The 19,076-nt window shown below is 42.0% G+C and overlaps 1 protein-coding gene across 2 annotated transcripts in view; it reads right to left on the bottom strand.

The window, feature by feature from the left end:
- LOC128622571 (gamma-aminobutyric acid receptor subunit beta-2) overlaps positions 1-19,076 on the bottom strand; it is an 84,529-nt gene that overhangs the window by 17,599 nt on the left and 47,854 nt on the right. For both annotated transcript variants that reach the window (XM_053649190.1, XM_053649189.1), the window contains exon 5: positions 8,022-8,104. In XM_053649190.1, coding sequence (XP_053505165.1) covers positions 8,022-8,104 — 83 coding nt within the window. The remainder of the gene's footprint in view (positions 1-8,021; positions 8,105-19,076) is intronic.

Here is a 19,076-nt window from a genome sequence, read left to right on the forward strand (position 1 = left end):
GAAATCATTTTATGTAAATGGCTCAAAACAGTGGTTTGCAGTTTTGCCGTTGCTCCTGATCCTAACAGAACTTCATAGCTCAGCCCATTTTCCCTAAAAGGAAACTCATAAAATATATCTAGTTTGAATAGAAGGGGTTGAGTCAGTTGGATAGAGTTAGCTCAATGGAATCATTTGGTAGGAGTCAGTTGGATGGAGTCATTTGATCGGAGTCAAATGCATGGTTTGATGGAACCGGTTGCATGGAGTCAGTTAGTGTCAATCGATTAGAGTAAGTTGATTAAAGTAATTTGATGAGACTCAGTTGATTGGAGTCAGTTGATTAGAGTCAGTTAAAAGTCAGTTGATTAGAGTCAGTTGTTTAGTCAGTTAATTAAAGTCAGTTATTTGAGTTTGTCAGTTAAAGTCAGGTGATTGGAGTCACATTAGGTCAAACATTTACATTTACATTTATTCATTTAGCAGACGCTTTTATCCAAAGCGACTTACAAATGAGGAAATACAAGCAAAGTGATATGTCAAGCAGAGAACAATACAAGTAATGCTACTGTACAAGATTTATAATTGAGTTCTAGAGAAGCAAAGTCCACAGAGTAGAGGTGTAAGAGCCAGAGTAGTCTTCTAAGAGCCAGTTTTTTTTTTTTTTTTTAAATAATGTGGGGTTGGCGTTTTAAGGGTTAGTTAGGTGTTCACGGAAGAGGTGGGTCTTTAGCTGTTTTTTGAAGATAGTGACAGATTCTGCGGTCCGGATTGAGGTTGGAATTTCATTTCACCACTGAGGGACAGTTAGTGTGAAAGTTCTGGAAAGGGACCTTGAGCCACGCTGAGTAGGCACTACTAAGTGTCGGTCATTAATCAATCGCACACAGTAAAATCCCTAGTGTTGAATTAACACCCAGAGTGTTTATATGAGTCCAATGAACTTATATAAACAGTGTAGGGTGTGAATTCAACACTGTGGGTGTTAAATCAACACTGGTGATTTTGCTGTGCAGGTTGTGTGAGGGAACGTAAGCCTTCAGGAGAATGTCGAGGTAGGAGGGTGCTATACCAGGTCTTATATGTGAGCATCAAGGCCTTGAATTTGATACGGGTGGCTACAGGAAGCCAGTGGAAGGAGATGAAGAGGGGTGTGACACGGGTCCTTTTGGGCTGGTTGAAGACAAGGTGTTCTGCTGCATACTGAATCATCTGAAGGGGTTTGATGAAGCTGGCTGGGAGGCCCGAGAGTAGTGCATTGCAGTAGTCCAGTTTTGATATGACAAGAGCCTGGACTAGTAGCTGTGGAGCCTGTTCAATGAGATAGGGTCTGATTCTCTTGATGTCATACAGAATTAACCTACAGGACCGTGCAGATGTTGAAAGTTGTTGAAGCTGTCATCAAAAGCTTGACCAAACAGGATAGCTATGTTTTTTTTTCCAAAGATGGTTAACAGAATCTACTGAAATAAAATAAACCAAGACATATTTGAGTAAAAGCAGTTTGACTTTTCCGTGTGTACTGAAACCCGAAGCGTGTGGAGCCGATCCAGAAATGACCGAGAAACAGAAAAAACTTCACCATGAGACTCAGCACTTCATAATCCACTCTAAGACAGAGAGAGGCATTAAATCAAGAATAGGAGGAAGGCAGAGAGAGAAAGAGAGAGAGAGAGAGAGAGAGAAGACAAGAACACCATGTTTCTCCCTAAATCCTTCACTGACACAGGATTAAGAAAGGGCAGATGTGCATGTGGAGAAATACAGCTAAAACACGGGGAAAAGCTGAAATTCTTCCAATTTTTCAGGCAAGGACGTTGCAGTGAGTTCAGATTGAGCATTAATCCTGACCTGACCTCTTTTCTTTCTCTTACTAACTGCTCCTGACTGCAGTGCAAACATTTACAGAGCCTTAACATCCAAACAAGTCCTGATTTTGTTGTACCTGTGTTAGCAAAGGGGCGGAGCTTAAGTTCATGTGTCATGTGCACAGTAAAAACACCATGGTTTAGACCACACAATGAAATTCTTACTTTGCAAGTCTCCCTTTACAAAAATATACAATATAGTATTATTTTACTATTACTACAGTATAGTAACAGGGTAACAGTCCATGAGGTTAATGGGGCATGAGGTAGTTAGTGTTTAATGTATTGTATTGTTCAGGAGTCTAATGGCTTGTGAGACTTTCTGTCCTTGATTCGCACTCCTGTACCATCTCCCAGACGGCAGAAGTGTGAAGAGGTTGTGTTGTGGATGTGTATTGGCCTTGATAATGATGTGGGCCCTCCTAATGACCCTGGTGCTGTAAATATCCTGAAGTGATGGGAAGGCTACTCCACAAACAAACTGTGCAGCTTCCATACCACACTGTGATTGAACTGGTGATCACACTCTCAACTGAACATCTGTAAAAGTTCCTTTCACTTCTTCACCTTCATGTAGTGCGTAGCATGAAGTAGTGGTTAGAATTACACACATTATAATAGTTATTAGTACTGTGCTAATGTTAGCTAGCTAACTAGTTACACAATGTGTTGGCTAGCAAGTTCACTATAGCACATCTATGCTAGTTTGTGCCTTAGACTGTTTACTATAAGATTATATATATATATATATATATATATATATATATATATATATATATATATATATATATATATAGTCCTCTCAAAAAGTATTTGAACAGCAAGGCCATTGTTTTTGCTATAGACTGAAGACATTTAGGTTTAAAATCAAAAGATGAATATGAGACGATAGATCAGAATTTCAGCTTTCATTTCCTCATATTTACATCTAGACATGTTAAACAACTTACAACCATACAACTTAACCCTCTTACCTCGTATGGCCGAAAAACCGGCTTGCCCGTCTTTGATCTATTCCCGTAAGGACGAAATACCAGCTTGGTTGTCTATGCCAAATCCCCTTAAGGCCGATATAGCGGCTTTACGTGTAAAGGTTATCCCTGTAAGGCTGGTATACCAGCATTACTCTGCTATGATTCCTTACTTATTTAATTATTATTTTTTGACCCAGAAGGTTGATGACGTCATGACGTCACGACGTGATTACGTTATTACGCCGGCATTACGATGAAGCTGATCCAAGCGTGAATATTGGTGTAATAGTAGAAGTGAACTAAAAATGCCAAAGCTAAAAGCTAATCGTGTTCCAGCTACAGTTACACCTGCAGTGAACACAGGTATATCTAAAACAGTGAAAAAAAAGAAAACATACACAGTTACACAGGCGAGAGCGAGGATTCTAGATAGTGACAGCAGTGAAAGTTCAGGCGATGTTGAAACCGAAACTTATAGTGACCCAAACTCTCCTGATTCAGACCCTTATCCATCTTCATCTTCAGCATCAACCAGTGCGACTGACAGTGCAGGGGTTTGGAGTCATAACCTGACCATCTCTGTGCATTCGTGAAAACACTACCCGCTGGTCTGATTATCACCAGAAACTTGACTTTTGGCGCTAAAATGCATTTATTTATTTATTATTTACTTGAATTTATTCAAAGGCATTGACCACGCTGATGCTCGTATGGTACTTCTAAATGAGTATAAGGATTTTAGCAAGCATTTTTCATAATTTCTCTAGGTAAGAATTGTGCTCTAAGTTTAGTAAAAACACTGAACTGCTTCATTTTCAAAGTAAGATTACACAAATACATTATTATAAGTTGTTTCAAGGCCTAAAAATGTTCAAATTAAAATGTTGATTTTGGCCCAGGAACTCAGGGTTGGCGTGCTGTTTCTCTGGGGAATATAGGGTTATGGGACATAATACTGTGGGAACTTAGGGGTAAGAGGGTTAAACAACAAACCTCAACAAAGGACTTCATCAGGGGGGAAAAGTGAAAGGTTTTAGACTGGCCAAGTCAATCACCAGACCTTAACCTAACTAAGCAGCATTTCACCTCCTGAAGAGGAGACTGAAGGGAGAAACCCCCCGAAACAAACAACAGCTGCAGTAAAAACCTGGAAAAGCTTCACAGAAGAAGAAACCAACAGTTTGATGTCAGTGAGTCACAGCCAAATATTAAGTGTTATTTACTTTCATTTACTTCAAGACTTTTCTGTTCCTATACATTTGCTTGCCTAAAAATTAATACAAAAAGTTCTATGTTTTATGTTGTTTAACACGTCTAGGTGTAAATACCAGGAAATAAATAAAAGCTGAAATCCTAAACTCTCGACTCATCACCATCCTCTGATCTCAAACCCAAGTGTCTTTGGTGTGGAGCACAAATTACTGAATTGGCCTTGCTGTTCCAATAGTTTTGGAGGTGACTTTATAGCTAATGTTTGGCTTTGAGAGGAAATGATTGCTCTGCTAAGAATATGTTGAGGCTGCATGAGGCCATACACGTCCTTAAACTCTGCTCCAGTTTACTTCCTTTGAAAATAAATAATACAACTTGAAGTGTAATTTTGAACAGTTGTACTTGTTGAAAGAGAACAATCCTGACACCCGTCCGTGATCCTGACACCACCCGACGCTCAGGTTTTTGTAAGCGAGACTTCAACAAGAAGAATACGCCTTAAAAACACGGGAGATGTCTAAGGCACAGCTCCCGCGTGGAGATGGAAATAAATTTTTGATGCGCAGAGTTCAAAAGCTACTTTAATCCTATTCCTCTTGGGAGAACAAGGCACACACGGAGAACAGGAGCGTCTAACGCAGAGGAATACTCAGCACAAACACACATCCTCACAGCACAGAGAGTATAAACAGCGTGGAAAATTGGATCCGACGACTGCGAGGTTCTTCTCGTTCTGTTTCAACGGCGCAGAATATTTACACCATAATACACGTTAGAAACTGGAGCCGAGATTAACGTCGTTGGATGGAACAAATACTCTGCAAAATATAGTTCTTATTTCTCACAGGCTGCGATAACAAACACTAAACCATTTGCTCTGGTTTAGTCTGCAATTATTTTTGGAAAGCACAAATGCTAACCAACAAAATCTGCCTGCATAAGCACGATCTTTCTGAACAGCTTTGGTGCGTACATACGACTTTTATTCATTCAAAGAATTCTTTTGCAAAACCTAATTATCTGGAAGCCGGAGAAGAAACTTGGAGGGCAAGAGCACAAAAAAGGTCGGCGAGGGAGCCATATTAATTTGAGTGTGTTCTCTAAATGGGAGGAGAGCGCACTCGCATAAAAGCAGGGTCAATTTAACATATTTTTCTAGAGAGCAAAAGAAATCTCTGAGAGCAGAAGGAATCGTGTTCTCGCATTAAAACACCCTGCTCTTTTATATCCGTCTTCATCTGATAACGCGTCTGATGTTACAAAGTCAACCATCCTTGACTGAAAAGTGATTTTAATACAAGAGTAAAAACAGTTTTTGGGAATGACTGCTCTGTTTACATGATCAGTTTCTCACATTTAAAGAAAGAACTCGATTTTGTTAGACAACGTGAGTCACAATCACAGTCTCTCCTGTTTCACGTTTCCGTTATGATTTTTTTCCCCACGTTCTTCTGGAGTTCAGCTTTTAACGTTCCTCACTGGATTCTCTCGTAGTCTCATGCACTGCAGGCAGCAGACCGTCGTGTGTTAATGAAATTAATTTTCAAGATTAATTCTGCAGGCAACAAGGTGCAATTTAATCAAAACATAACCGTTAATAAACCCGTAATGGAATTTCCTGGCAATGACGGTGAACTAGGCAGAGATCATTTAAAAAAATAAAAACAACTGTACGCATCTTGGTCGGTTCTCAAAGCTCAGTCGGAATGGGATCTCTGAGCACGGACGTTAAAAACAAGCACAAGGTGACACGAATCGCAAAGGGATTTACGAGCATGTAGAAAAACCGTCATTAGAATTCTGTCAATTTGTGTTTCAATAAAAAGTAAAACAAGTTAAATTGAATTAAAAAAAAAAATTTTTCTTTGTCAGCGATTGGGAGGTGGAGGAAAGTGCAGCTATTTATGAATACAACCACAAACAAAACAAGCCAAGTGGAAACAAGGCTCACACACGACCAAAAACTGGAACTTAAACAGAGTTATAAATTAGTGAAACACAGAACAGGTGTGAGTAATCGGTGAGCCATGTGACTAGGCCATGTGATGTGCTAGGCCTGATGGGTAACGTAGTTCTTGTCGAAACCAGCAATGACATGACATTTTCCACCACCTTTGATAGCAATATGCTGTTATTGTTGTTATTATTACCAAATAATAACAACAATAAAATATGGATAAAACAATGTCTTAAAGATTAGGATTAACACAGAATTCAGTTATTGTGATGTGCTCACGGGTGTGTTTATCAAGGATTTTACACCGGCTTCAAACACAGCTCAGCCAATCAACATTTAGAACCAAAACTATCCATTTTATAAAAAGAAATAAAATAAAAAAGCAGTTAGCTAACTGCTGATAATACTATTACTTAAATATAAAACAATATCTCAGTGATCACCATCAGAAAATGTTTAGGGCTTCAATTGCTCGCCAAGTTAGGGGTTAGGATTTGGGGTTAAGGTTTAGGGTTAAGGGTTAGGTTTTGGGTTCTGGATTAGGATTTGGGGTTAAGGGTTAGGGTTAAGGTTCTGGATTAGGGTTAAGGGTTAGGGGTTAGGAGTTGGGATTAAGGTTTAGGGTTAGGGTTGTGTATAATGGTTAGTGTTAGTGTTAGGATTAGTGTTAAGGTCAACCCTAACCCACTATGCACTATGCTGCTAATTCAGCTTCAGCGCTGCATCCAGTCATTACTAGGTTTGTCAAAATGCATTTGAATTTGAATCATATAAATGATTTATTATTGAAAAGTCCACTGTGAAGTGAACAGCACTTATGAGAACAATCTCGCGCTTTCTTTTTCTAACATCAGTGCTCGCACTCACATGCTCCCAATTACATTTGATTGGATGTTTTTTTTCTGTTCCATGCTTTCCTGATCCCTCGGCTTTGCGGAGATGAAGGTCAGCCTCATTACTGGAGCTCAGGAGCAGTCGTTTGACTTATTTCAGCCATTTCAGACTTGCGAACAGAGTCACAGCTCACCACAGCTCCAGCAGTACGGCTCGGATTCAACATCACCGCAACGGTCTGGGTGTTAAATATTGATTTGTTTGTCATGTGGTTGATATTTGTGGTGCAGTCAGGCTTGTCTGTTTCACTCTGAGGTGTAATGTGAGTTATTTTTGTTGTCTTTAGAGACCTGCAGAACAGCAATAACTAAAACCACATCTTACTTCGTTCCTGACAGGAAGCAGTTCATTTAAAAACATATATAAATGCATCTTCTTCTTCTTCTTTTCGTGCTGAGGTTCCACTTCATAGTGGAACCATTGTGGTGGAAGGATTAGCCGCTCAGCAGTATGATACTGAATGTTGCCCAGGGTGTGCCAGGGGAGGCTCAAATTCATTAGAGAAATAAAACAGTGATTTTATTTTTTTATTTCTAATGGATATCCTATGAACCTGTCATTTTACAATATTCAAATAATCTTTGTAAAATAACAAAACAATATATTTGTACTTTTTTATGTTCAAGAATCTAAAGTTAAACTGCCTTGGAACATCTCATTTACCCTCATTATACTATAATTAGAAAGTATATATAAATATGCAAATTTAAATGCACCCCAACAATCTCATGTCATCCACAACACCCGAATATCGCTAACATTATCTAACTTAGCTAGCCGGTAAGCTAACTAATAGTAAACTACCTCACGATAACAGTTTTGTTCCAGAGTCTTGATTTACATCCTTGTTTTCTCGCAGATTTATTTAACAGCGGTTCAAACCTGTCAGAATATAATTCATTGTTACCATGACAACCGCTATCTGAAGTTGGAAAGCTAGCTAACTTAGCACACCGATTCCTCAAACAAAGGTTTACAGGTACCTCTTTGCTGTCCTCTAATAATTTGCATATCACAAAGCTTGTTTGGTGATATCACAAGCTGAGCTTATACATAGCCTCTCCCACAGAGAGCGAGAGAGAGAGAGAGAGAGAGAGAGAATATACAATATATGCATATATATATTGTATTACTCACAGCTCTCGATTTCCAGAGTACAGTTTTGTTCGTCCAGTGGATATCGTCTCAAGTCCATCATGCAGGCTGCGGTTGTAGTGATCCTACACAGGCACACACACACACACACACACACACAAATACAAATGTTAATTCATGTATTTGCATAAACCTAAATGTCATGATAGATTAAATTTTGCATTTTGAAAAAAACCAAACACAACAAAAAAATTTATTCTTTTTATTGCCACAGCATACCCACTGATGTGTTTGTTTGTTTGTATGACATTATGGACCATTAATTAATAAGAGTAAGTAAACCACTGATTTTTCATCACCAAATATTAATCTCCTGTCTTGTTCATGGTGTTTGTTCACGTGGCCTAAAACATCCGCATAGAATATTTTCAGTTATCTGTCCGGGAAATAAAGCCGATCCGTTCCACATATCAAACAATCCTCCAGTCAGGATCGAGAGACGAGTGAAAAGTCCTTGTCCTACTTTCTAGCAGTCTTGAATCTTTTTTTCCGATACCGGCTGTGGAAGACGTGGTGAGAGGACGAGCAGAAAGGAGGACAGACTGAAGAAGAGCAAGGTGATAAATAAGAAGCTGCATCTACCCATGATGCAATGCAGCACCAGCTGTAGGTGGAGGCTGCTGAGTTCCATACGGACTTCCCTCAGGTGAACTCTGGAGAATTTAACAACATCAGAACAGCTCAAGGCAGAAGAGGAGGAGACAAGATCAGGACCAGGTTGGGAGATGGGAATGGGGTTCGTCTGCAGGTGTTAACTTGGACCGTCTATAATTGTGCAGAACACCCTTAAAATAATAATTATGTTTAATAATTAACTGTAATTTTAAATATGTATGTAACTGCAGAAAGGACGTGGAGCAGCGAGCAGATCTCGACCATGGAGTTTTTATCTAATTACATAAAAAGAACTAAACATAAAACTGAACCTGATTTAAAAGGCAGTAAAATGTGTTAGATGGTTTTAGGATCTGCTCCAGCTGAAACCGGAACCCAGGACCGAGGCTCGGACAACGCAGTGAGACAGCAGTGAGCGAGACGGCAGTGAGTGAGACAGCAGTGAGTGAGACAGCAGTGAGTGAGACAGCAGTGAGGCAGAAGTGAATGAGAGAGCAGTGAGTGAGACAGAAGTGAGACAGCAGTGAGTGAGACAGCAGTGAGGCAGAAGTGAGTGAGACAGCAGTGAGTGAGACAGCAGTGAGGCAGCAGTGAGAGAGACAGCAGTGAGTGAGACAGCAGTGGGGCAGCAGTTAGTGAGACAGCAGTGAGGCAGCAGTGAGTGAGACAGCAGTGAGTGAAATAGTAGTGAGACAGCAGTGAGTTAGACAGCAGTGAGACAGCAGTGAGCGAGATAGCAGTGAGACAGAAGTGAGTTAGACAGCAGTGAGACAGGAGTGAGTGAGACAGCAGTGAGTGAGACAGTAGTGAGTGAGATAGCAGTGAGACAGAAGTGAGTTAGACAGCAGTGAGTGAGACAGTAGTGAGTGAGATAGCAGTGAGACAGCAGTGAGTGAGATAGCAGTGAGACAGCAGTGAGTTAGACAGCAGTGAGTGAGACAGCAGTGAGTGAGATAGCAGTGAGACAGCAGTGAGTGAGATAGCAGTGAGACAGAAGTGAGTTAGACAGCAGTGAGTGAGACAGCAGTGAATGAGATAGCAGTGAGACAGCAGTGAGTGAGATAGCAGTGAGACAGAAGTGAGTTAGACAGCAGTGAGTGAGACAGCAGTGAGACGAGAGGACAGAGAGATGTGACAGATCACAGAAAGATGTGATATTTCATCATTATAAAGTAGAGGAACCACTGAGGCATAATAACAGCTATGTGTGTGTGAGAGAACTCGGTGAGATCAAATAAAAGAAACGATGACATTAGGGCCCTAGAGAGTGCACATCAAGTTCCCTAATGCACCCGCTGTGAGTGTGCAGAGTCTAATAATAAAAATATCTTGGTCAGTGTCTCCAATTAATAGCAAGATTTGAAATAAAAAAGTGTGAGGCTTAAAAATGAGACGAATGCTGATGCAGTGTGTTTTTATTAAAGGGGTCGTTGCCCGAGCCTCTTAAATTAGTCCAGCTGATATTACTGCTGTAAAATCTAAAGACCCGGCGTGGACTTTATACCCTTTATACTCTGTGTGTTTGTGTGTGTGCGCATGCGTGTGTGTGTGTGTGAGTGTGTGTGTGTATGTGTGTTTAATGCGACGCTGCTCGAGACTTCACGGTGATGTAACTCTGGCAGCATCAGAATCAGCAGCTCGTGCATCACTGAAATGATGGTTATGATGGGTTAAACCCATTCATGATCGTTATGGCACACCAACGGTGCCATCAGTCTCTTTTATTTTCTCGTTCGGCCCGAGCCAAGTGCTCTGAATGATGAATGGGAATAGAATTAGCCGGGCGAAGTTGTTGGGAATATCAAGACGTCTCCATGGCTAATCAGACTGTCAGATCAGACCACGCCACTGTTTGTGTGGCCGAGAGGAATCTATGAATTTATTTTACTGTCTGCTGGACAAGAAATAACGTGACAAGTCACTAATGTTTTTTTTGGGCCGAACAAAAGTAAATGATAGCAGAGGAAGTGTTTGTGCTAATGTTATCATTTATAACCAACACTATGTTGTGTTTGTTTAAATCTCATTTTAATATTGTTTTCATTTCAGTTGAGAAATGGTTTGGGTTAAATATTGAAATGTACACAAGTGTAGTTCATCAGCTGAGACCCGTTTAGTGTCTGAAGTTTGTTTCTTTAGTTTTGCAATAGAGGTATGAGGCTAATGTTGCTAAAAGTCATGAAAAGCTTATAGCTACCAATTTAGCATTGTACTGTACACTCTACATCACCACATCACCTCAGAAAATATCTGATATCTACCTCAGTCTGGTACCTTCCTGATTCTAATACCTACTTGAGTCTAATATCTTCCAGTGTCTGATACCTACCTGAGTCCGATACCTACATCCTCTAGTCTAATACATTCCTGAGTCTGATACTGACCTGAATCTAATATCTACCTGAGTCTGAAACCTTACTCAGTATAATATCTACCTGAGTCTGATGACTATGTCTACTAGAGTCTAATACCTACTTGAGTCTGATACCCACATCTACTAGAGTCTAATACCTATCTGAGTATATCTTCCTGAGTTTGATACTGACCTGAGTGTAATATCTACCTGAGTCTGATACCTTCCTGCGTCTGATATCTACCTTAGTCTAATATATTCCAGTGTCTGATACCTACCTGAGTCTGATATGTACCTGAGTCTGATATATACCGACATCTACTAGTCTAATACCTTCCTGAGTCTGATACTGACCTGAATTTAATATCTACCTGAGTCTGATACCTATGTCTACTAGAGTCTAATACCTACCTGAGTATATCTACCTGAATCTGATCCTACTTTGTTACGGTGATGTAAATTGCTTCCATTATGTCCAATTGGTGGTGTAAAATGAGCAAAACAAGCCGCTTGCCTTGGGAACTCATATTCCTTGGATTTGCCAAACTTTATTTTATTTTCGATTCTTTGGCCTCATCAGCGATTCGCTCACCACACTGACTCGACTTTGGTGTAAATCTGATGTAATACTGTGCAAGCTAAATTTAAACCCTGAGCATAGCACAGTTCACCAAGACATCCGGGTGATTTTCCGCCTCTTACATTGTTTTAATTCCATTATAATTCCTGATTCACTGTCCACTCGATCCCTGATTGATCCTCTCTTCTCTCTGATGGAGACTTCCAGCTTCTCACTTCTCCTAGCCTCACGCTAATTAGACTATACATAAAGTTCATATCTCAGGCTAATTAGGAGATGCTCTCATGCATATTTATTTAATCAAGCACGTGTTCGGCTAGAACAGCTGAGTCGAGGAAGGCAAGGAACTCGTCCTCTGGGTTTCTGCTATTTCTGGGGCTGAGGGGTGAAACCGAGGGGAAAAAAGCTAGCGTGAAATCTCACTGATAATAAAGTGCTTTTACTGTTTGGATGTAAAGTATATAATGTGTGTATAATGTGTGTATAAAGTGTGAATAATGTATGTATAATGTGTGTCTAATGTGTGTATAACGTGTGCATAAGGTGTATAAAGTGTGTATAATGTGTATAAAGTGTGCATAATGTATGTATAATGTGTGTATGAAGTGTGTATAATGTGTGTCTGTGTGTATAAAGTGTATAATGTACGTATAATGTGTGTATGAAGTGTGTATAATGTGTGCATAATGTGTGTATAAAGTGTGTATAATGTGTGTAGTTTGTGTGTATAATGTGTGTAGTTTGTGTGTATAATGTGTGTAGTGTGTGTATAATGTGTGTATGAAGTGTGTATAATGTGTGTATAATGTGTGTAGTCTGTGTTAATGTGTGTATGAAGTGTGTATAATGTGTGTATAATGTGTGTAGTCTGTGTATAATGTGTGTATAATGTGTGTAGTGTGTGTATAATGTGTGTAGTCTGTGTGTATAACGTGTGTAGCGTGTGTATAATGTGTGTAGTGTGTATAATGTGTGTATAATGTGTGTAGTGTGTGTAGTCTGTGTGTATAATGTGTGTAGTTTGTGTGTATAATGCATGTAGTGTGTGTATAATGTGTGTAGTCTGTGTGTATAATGTGGGTATAATGTGTGTATAATATGTGTAGTCTGTGTGTATAATGTGTGTAGTGTGCGTATAATGGGTGTAGTCTGTGTATAATCTGTGTATAATGTGTGTAGTGTGTGTATAACGTGTGTATAATGTGTGAGGTCTGTGTGTATAATGTGTGTAGTGAGTGTATAATGTGTGTAGTGTGTATATAATGTGTGTATAATAAAGGTACGCCCTTTGTCTCTAAGCTAATGTCTGATCTGTGTCGGCTGTTGCAGGTAAAACACCTAAAGGCGTCCGTCTACCGCCCCCAGACTGACGGGCTCATCGAGAGATTTAATCAAACCCTAAAGCAGATGTTACGGAGGGTGGTGAATGAAGAAGGGAGGAATTGGGACCTCCTCCTTCCCTACGTCCTCTTCGCCATCCGGGAGTGCCCCCAGGCCTCCAGGGGTTTTACCCCTTTCGAGCTCCTCTTTGGGCGGTGGCCTCGAGGACTGCTGGACGTGGCCCAGGAGGCCTGGGGGGAGCAGCCCTCCCCGTTCCGCTCAGTCACTGAATACGTACAGGAAATGCAGGAGAGGATTGACCGAGTAGCCCCGATCGTACAGGAGCACCTAAGAGCCGCCCAAGAGCAGCAGAAATGAGTGTACGACCGCCCAGCACAACCCCGGGAGTTTCAGCCTGGCGATCGGGTGCTCCTCCTGGTACCGAACAGTGGTTGTAAGTTCCTTGCCCAGTGGCAAGGGCCATACACCGTCCTTGAGAGAAAAGGGGCCGTAAACTATCGCCTGCAACAGCCCGGTAAGCGAGCCGACACACAAACCTACCACATAAACCTGCTAAAGAAATGGGTAGAGCCAGCACCAGTGGTGTCGGTGTTCGTGACCATAGAGACAGGCAAGGAGGAAAGTGCCTTGGTCCAGCTGAGGGAAGACCTCACGCCCGGGCAAAGACAGGAATTATCAGAGCTAGTAGGGCAGTTCACTGATGTATTTTCTACTTCCCCAGGAATGACCCAGCTAGTACACCACGAAATCAAGACCCTGCCGGGAGTGGCGGTGCGGCAGCGGCCCTATCGGGTCCTGGAGGCCCGCCGCCAGGCTATAGAGGAGGAAGTTGGCTGGATGCTGTGAGATAGCATCATTGAACAGTCCAATAGCCCCTGGTCCAGCCCCATCGTGGTCGTACCGAAGCCCGACGGAAGCATGCGGCTGTGCAATGACTTCCGGAAGCTGAACCAGGTGTCGGAATTCGACAGCTATCCCCTCCCTTGAGTGGACGACCTAGTGGAGTGGCTGGGGAGGGCCCGCTTCATATCCACCCTGGACCTAAGCAAGGGATACTTTCCTGTAGCACGGCAGACGGCCACTGGCAATACTGGGTCCTCCCCTTTGGGCTGCATGGAGCGCCCGCGACATTCCAGCGGCTAATGGACACTGTCCTGCAACCACATCGTGCCTTCGCAGCCGACTACCTAGTGAATGTGGTCATTCACTCCTCCACCTGGTCGGACCACCTGTTCCACCTTGAGGAAGTCCTGAAAGAGCTCCGGAAGGCCAGGCTGACCGCCAATCCCAAAAAGTGTCACTTGGGGCTGACCGAAGCACAGTAAAAAAACAGGTACGTGCCTTCTTGGGGTTGGCGGAGTACTACCGTAGATTTGTGCCTAACTTCTCCTCCATAGCCTCCCCCCTCTCAGATCTCACAAAGAAAGGCCGGCCGGACCGGGTAAAATGGTCTACAGACGCTGAGCGAGCATTCCAGGCCCTAAAGGAAGCCCTCACCAGCAGCCCCGTGCTACGTAACCCGGACTTCGCCCACCTGTTCACCGTGCACACAGATGCATCCGAGACCGGGCTTGGCGCGGTCCTCTCACAGACCTTTAACGGGGAGGAGCACCTGGTCCTCTACATTAGCAGAAAGCTGTCCCCTGCTGAGAAGAGATATGCGGCTGTGGAGAGAGAGGCCCTAGCGATTAAACGGGCCATCGCGGAACTACGGTACTACCTGGCCGGCCGGCACTTAGTCCTAGTGACCGACCACACCCCACTCCAGTGGATGGCCAAGGCCAAGGACACCAACGCCAGGGTAACCCGGTGGTTCTTGGCCTTGCAAGATTTCTCATTCCAGGTCCAGCACCGGGCAGGGGCCCACCACAGTAATGCAGATGGGCTTTCACGACGAGACGCACTCTGGGCCTGCCACACAACAGTAGTAGGCTCAGATCTGGGGGGGGGTACTTTTGCGACGGACCGACAGCTGGCACGCAAGGTAGTAAAATCGCTCCTTCTCTGACTACCGCGCAGGCACGGAAGAGACATCCCCGCGTCAAAACCGACGGCAACCCAAAAACACGTGACGGTAGGGCGGAGCCACCGACACACCTCCGGCCGGCGATTGGTGCGCTGTTCGGGAAAAATCCACCACCCAGCAGACGAGGGAAGAGTATAAGAGGCCACTCCTCCGCTCGTCCGAAGAGAAGTATCTTGGGTGACATGTGTGCCTCGCTTCTCCCCAACACCCATTATTTGTTTGACCTTTTTTTCGGCATTTTCAAATCGCCCTCTCTCTCTCTGTGCGTGTGTGTGTTCACTCTCTCTCTCTCTCTCACAGACGACTCGGACCCAGATGAGGCAGCTGCTTGTTGAACACACACACCCGGCGTTGCCTGACGGCACGACGAAGCCCTCACGCGTCCAGGGAAGCACCGACATGCCCCCGGAAGAACTCTGCAATGCCAGCCGCACACAAACCCCTACACACCCATACACACACACACACACACACACACACACACACACACATGCACCCCTAAAACACAAAAACGAAGAAAATAAAAGCAAGCCCCCCTTATCACCTGACAAACCGCCTCCTGTGTGTCTGTGCTCCGCCCCTCACCGGTTATTTCCCTGCAGTGTATATTGTGTGTATAATGTGTGTAATGTGTGTATAATGTATTTATAAGGTGTGTAGTGTGTGTATAATGTGTGTAGTCTGTTTGAATAATGTGTGTATAATGTGTGTAGTTTGTGGGTATAATGTGTGTATAATGTGTGTAGTGTGTGTATAATGTGGGTAGTCTGTGTGTAGTGTGTGTATAATGGGTGTATAATGTGTATAATGTGTGTAGTGTGTGTGTAATGTATGTATAATGTGTATAATGTGTGTAGTCTGTGTGTAATGTGCAGTGTTTGTGTAGCTGCTAAACCGTAACTTTTATTTGCTACGTATTAATTTGATGTTTTATAAACGTAAATGATTTTTAGCATTGCCGTACCTCCTTCTCAAGTCTGCCTGTCTTTCTGTGTGTGTCTGTCTCTCTGTTTGTCTGTCTGACTATCTGTCTGTGTCCATGTCTTTCCTTTCTGTCTATGTATCTGCTTGTCTGTGTGTGCTTCGGTCTGAGTGTCTAGCGATGTGTGTGTATGTGTGTGTGTGTGTGTGTGTGTCTGTCTGTCTGTCTGTGTGTGTCTGATGTCATTCTACTGTCTGTCTCTCTTCCAGTCTTCCTGTCTCTTTGTGTCTCTCTCTCTTTCTATCTGCCTGTCTGTCTGTCTGCCCACCTGCCTATTTGGCTGTCTGTGTTTTTGTTTTTTGTTACAGATGTATTGACCTTGAGAGGTGTGAGCCGTTCCTGTCGAGATCTGGGCACAGCACCGTAGTGCACTAGGTAGAGGTCAAGGGGTCAAAACAGCAGTCGGTGTCCAGCAGAGAGTCTAGACGGTTTTAATCTCGGAACTTCAGTCCCCTATGAAGAACTCACTTTGGCACTAATGAGTCTACACTAACAAGTCCACACTAACGAGTCTGCACAAACGAGTCTGCACTATCAAGATCACAATAACAAGTCCGCACTAACGAGTCGGCACTAACGAGTTGGCACTTATGAGTCTGCACTAACGAGTCATCACTAATAAGTCAGCTCTAACGGGTCTGCACTAACGACTCGGCACTAACAAGTTGGTGCCAACGAGTTCACACAAACGAGTCGGCACTAATGAATTGTCACTAACGGGTCTGCACTAACATGTCCACACAAACAAGACGGCACTAACGAGTCGGCGCTAAAAAGTTGGTACCAACGAGTCCACACAAACGAGTCTGTACTAATGAATTGTCACTAACGAGTCTGCACAAATGAGTCCGCACTAACGAGTCTGCACAAATGAGTCAGCACTAATGAGTGCTCTAATGAGAAGTTTATATTTCATCAGCTGGTGATCAAACACTAAAGTGACATTTTCTTCAGCGTTGGCTTTATGATCTAAAACTGAGATCTGACATTAAATTAGCATTTATTTTAATGCTTATACTCTTTTTCAGTTGTATGTATGTGCATTTGTTTTAATAAATGTTGTTTATTTTATTTATTTGATCTTTGATCTTTGTGTGAATCTTTTTTGCATTCTGACCCCAAATTCAAGTGGCAATTAAAACAACTGGTGTTGTTTCACCGCTCTGAATCTGAAGTGCCCTTGAATAAATGAATAGAATATGAGAAGCTCAGTGTGGTGTTGCGTTAAAGCTGCCATGGAGGGACACGCTGAGGGCGAGCGCTGAACGTGAATGTCACCAAGACTTTATAAACACCCGCTCGGTGTAGACGCTTCTTTATTTAATGCTCTGAAATGCAGGCAGGAATTCTGTCGGCTGAACGATGTGAATATTCATCGTGCATTACTACACAGCGGCGGTGTCGGTTATTGTTCACATGAATCATGCTGAATATGATTAGAAATTCCCCATTTCCCCTCTGTGGATGGGAAACTCAGGCACGCTCAGAGCACTGTATGACCTTTAATATACACACAAACAGAACGATGTCTGGGTTTATTTTTTTAAATCATTTTTCTACTCTCTATTTCTCTCTTTTAAAACATAAACTCTTTAATAGCAGCACTTCCAAAGCAGTGCTCGTCGGGTCCAAGCACTTCCTTCACAAGTAGGTCACATAAGACTATCATTTCAGAGCTGACTCATGTTAACATTCTCCAGTGCTTGCTGAAACCTGATTGGCTGTTGGCGGCCATATTTTTTAACACGACAAATTTATTAATCCATTTATACATTTATATAAGCGAGGACAAATAAACAGTATGCAAAATTCCACATGGATTAAATCAAGTGGAAAAGGGAAACAAGTAATTGCATGATATAGCTTTGTACCCCTTCAAAGTCATGTGACATAACCATGTGACATAAGCACATCAAATTTGAGAAAATTCTTTTGCATGTTATGCTAAGTAGCTAAAATTTTAAGAGGCGGAGCTTAAAAGTTCTTTAGATTTATTAAGTTTGAGACAAAAAATACGCAGAGGAAATAAATGTTTCTCTATGTCTCACAGTGCAGGAGTAAAATAGCACCACCATCTCACCATCAGGTCAGTCAGGATCATGACAATTTTAATGAAATCAATAATGTTATATGCTTACGCTGCTCGACTGTCCCGTGCTTTGTTAACACTGCTGTACATTTTGGCGTTATTTTTATTTTCTTCTTAAAATGATCAGAAAGTAACCTTAATTCCAGAGGCGCCAGAGAGCTGTAGTCAAAAATGGTAAAATGCTACAGCTAAACCGTAATTGTTGGCACGTTTCTTCCGAGGAAACTCATCAGTGAGATTTTTGTCTCAGTAGATCTTATTCCAGTGACAAAATGAAAATGTTTTCTCTAGCTTGGTTCGTACACATCAAAACTGTCAAATTACACTTGAACTTCCTTGAAGAAGCAAATCATCTGGTGTTTGAATTTCCTTTTGCAATAAATAAAGTTTCTATCTATCTATCTATCTATCTATCTATCTATCTATCGTTAGTTAGTTATGTATGTATATGTATCGATTATTGACTGTTGTGCATAATGAAATGTTTTATTATGTTTTTTTCTTAATGGATTTGATATCTTCCTCACGCATTTGATTCAATTCATACTATTTTAATGACGGTGTCATGTGATGCTTTAGGGGCGTGGCTCTGGGCTATAGTCCTTTTCATGGCGACTGTGCATGTGTGTGCATCCCCATAAAATTCCAGTTAAAGGCCGTACAGTATGTGTGAAATAAAAGGCGGAGCTTAATGAGTAACAGCTGAACTGTGATGTCGTAACTACATGTTGCTCTCTAAGAATAAACGTTAAAAATAAACGTGTAATCTTTTTTTGTGAGCTGGGAGTTTTCACTCCTCTGCACGTTATTAAAACTCCTGCTGATTGTTTTGAGAAGAAAACCATGGGAGGTTCAGCACTCCTTCTTTTTTTCTTTGTTTAATTATGATCCAGAACCTCTTTAAACTCGTAAGACGTTTTCAAACACGCAGGAAAACGATGAATAAATCACACACACACACACACACACACACACACACACACCTTAGAATACTGTTCAGTTAGTTTAACAGTTTCTGTGTGTTTACATTCTTTTATTCTGTACTGATGTA

The sequence above is a fragment of the Ictalurus furcatus genome, chromosome 18, assembly GCF_023375685.1.
Source record: "Ictalurus furcatus strain D&B chromosome 18, Billie_1.0, whole genome shotgun sequence".
In the NCBI taxonomy this organism is placed as follows: domain Eukaryota; kingdom Metazoa; phylum Chordata; class Actinopteri; order Siluriformes; family Ictaluridae; genus Ictalurus; species Ictalurus furcatus.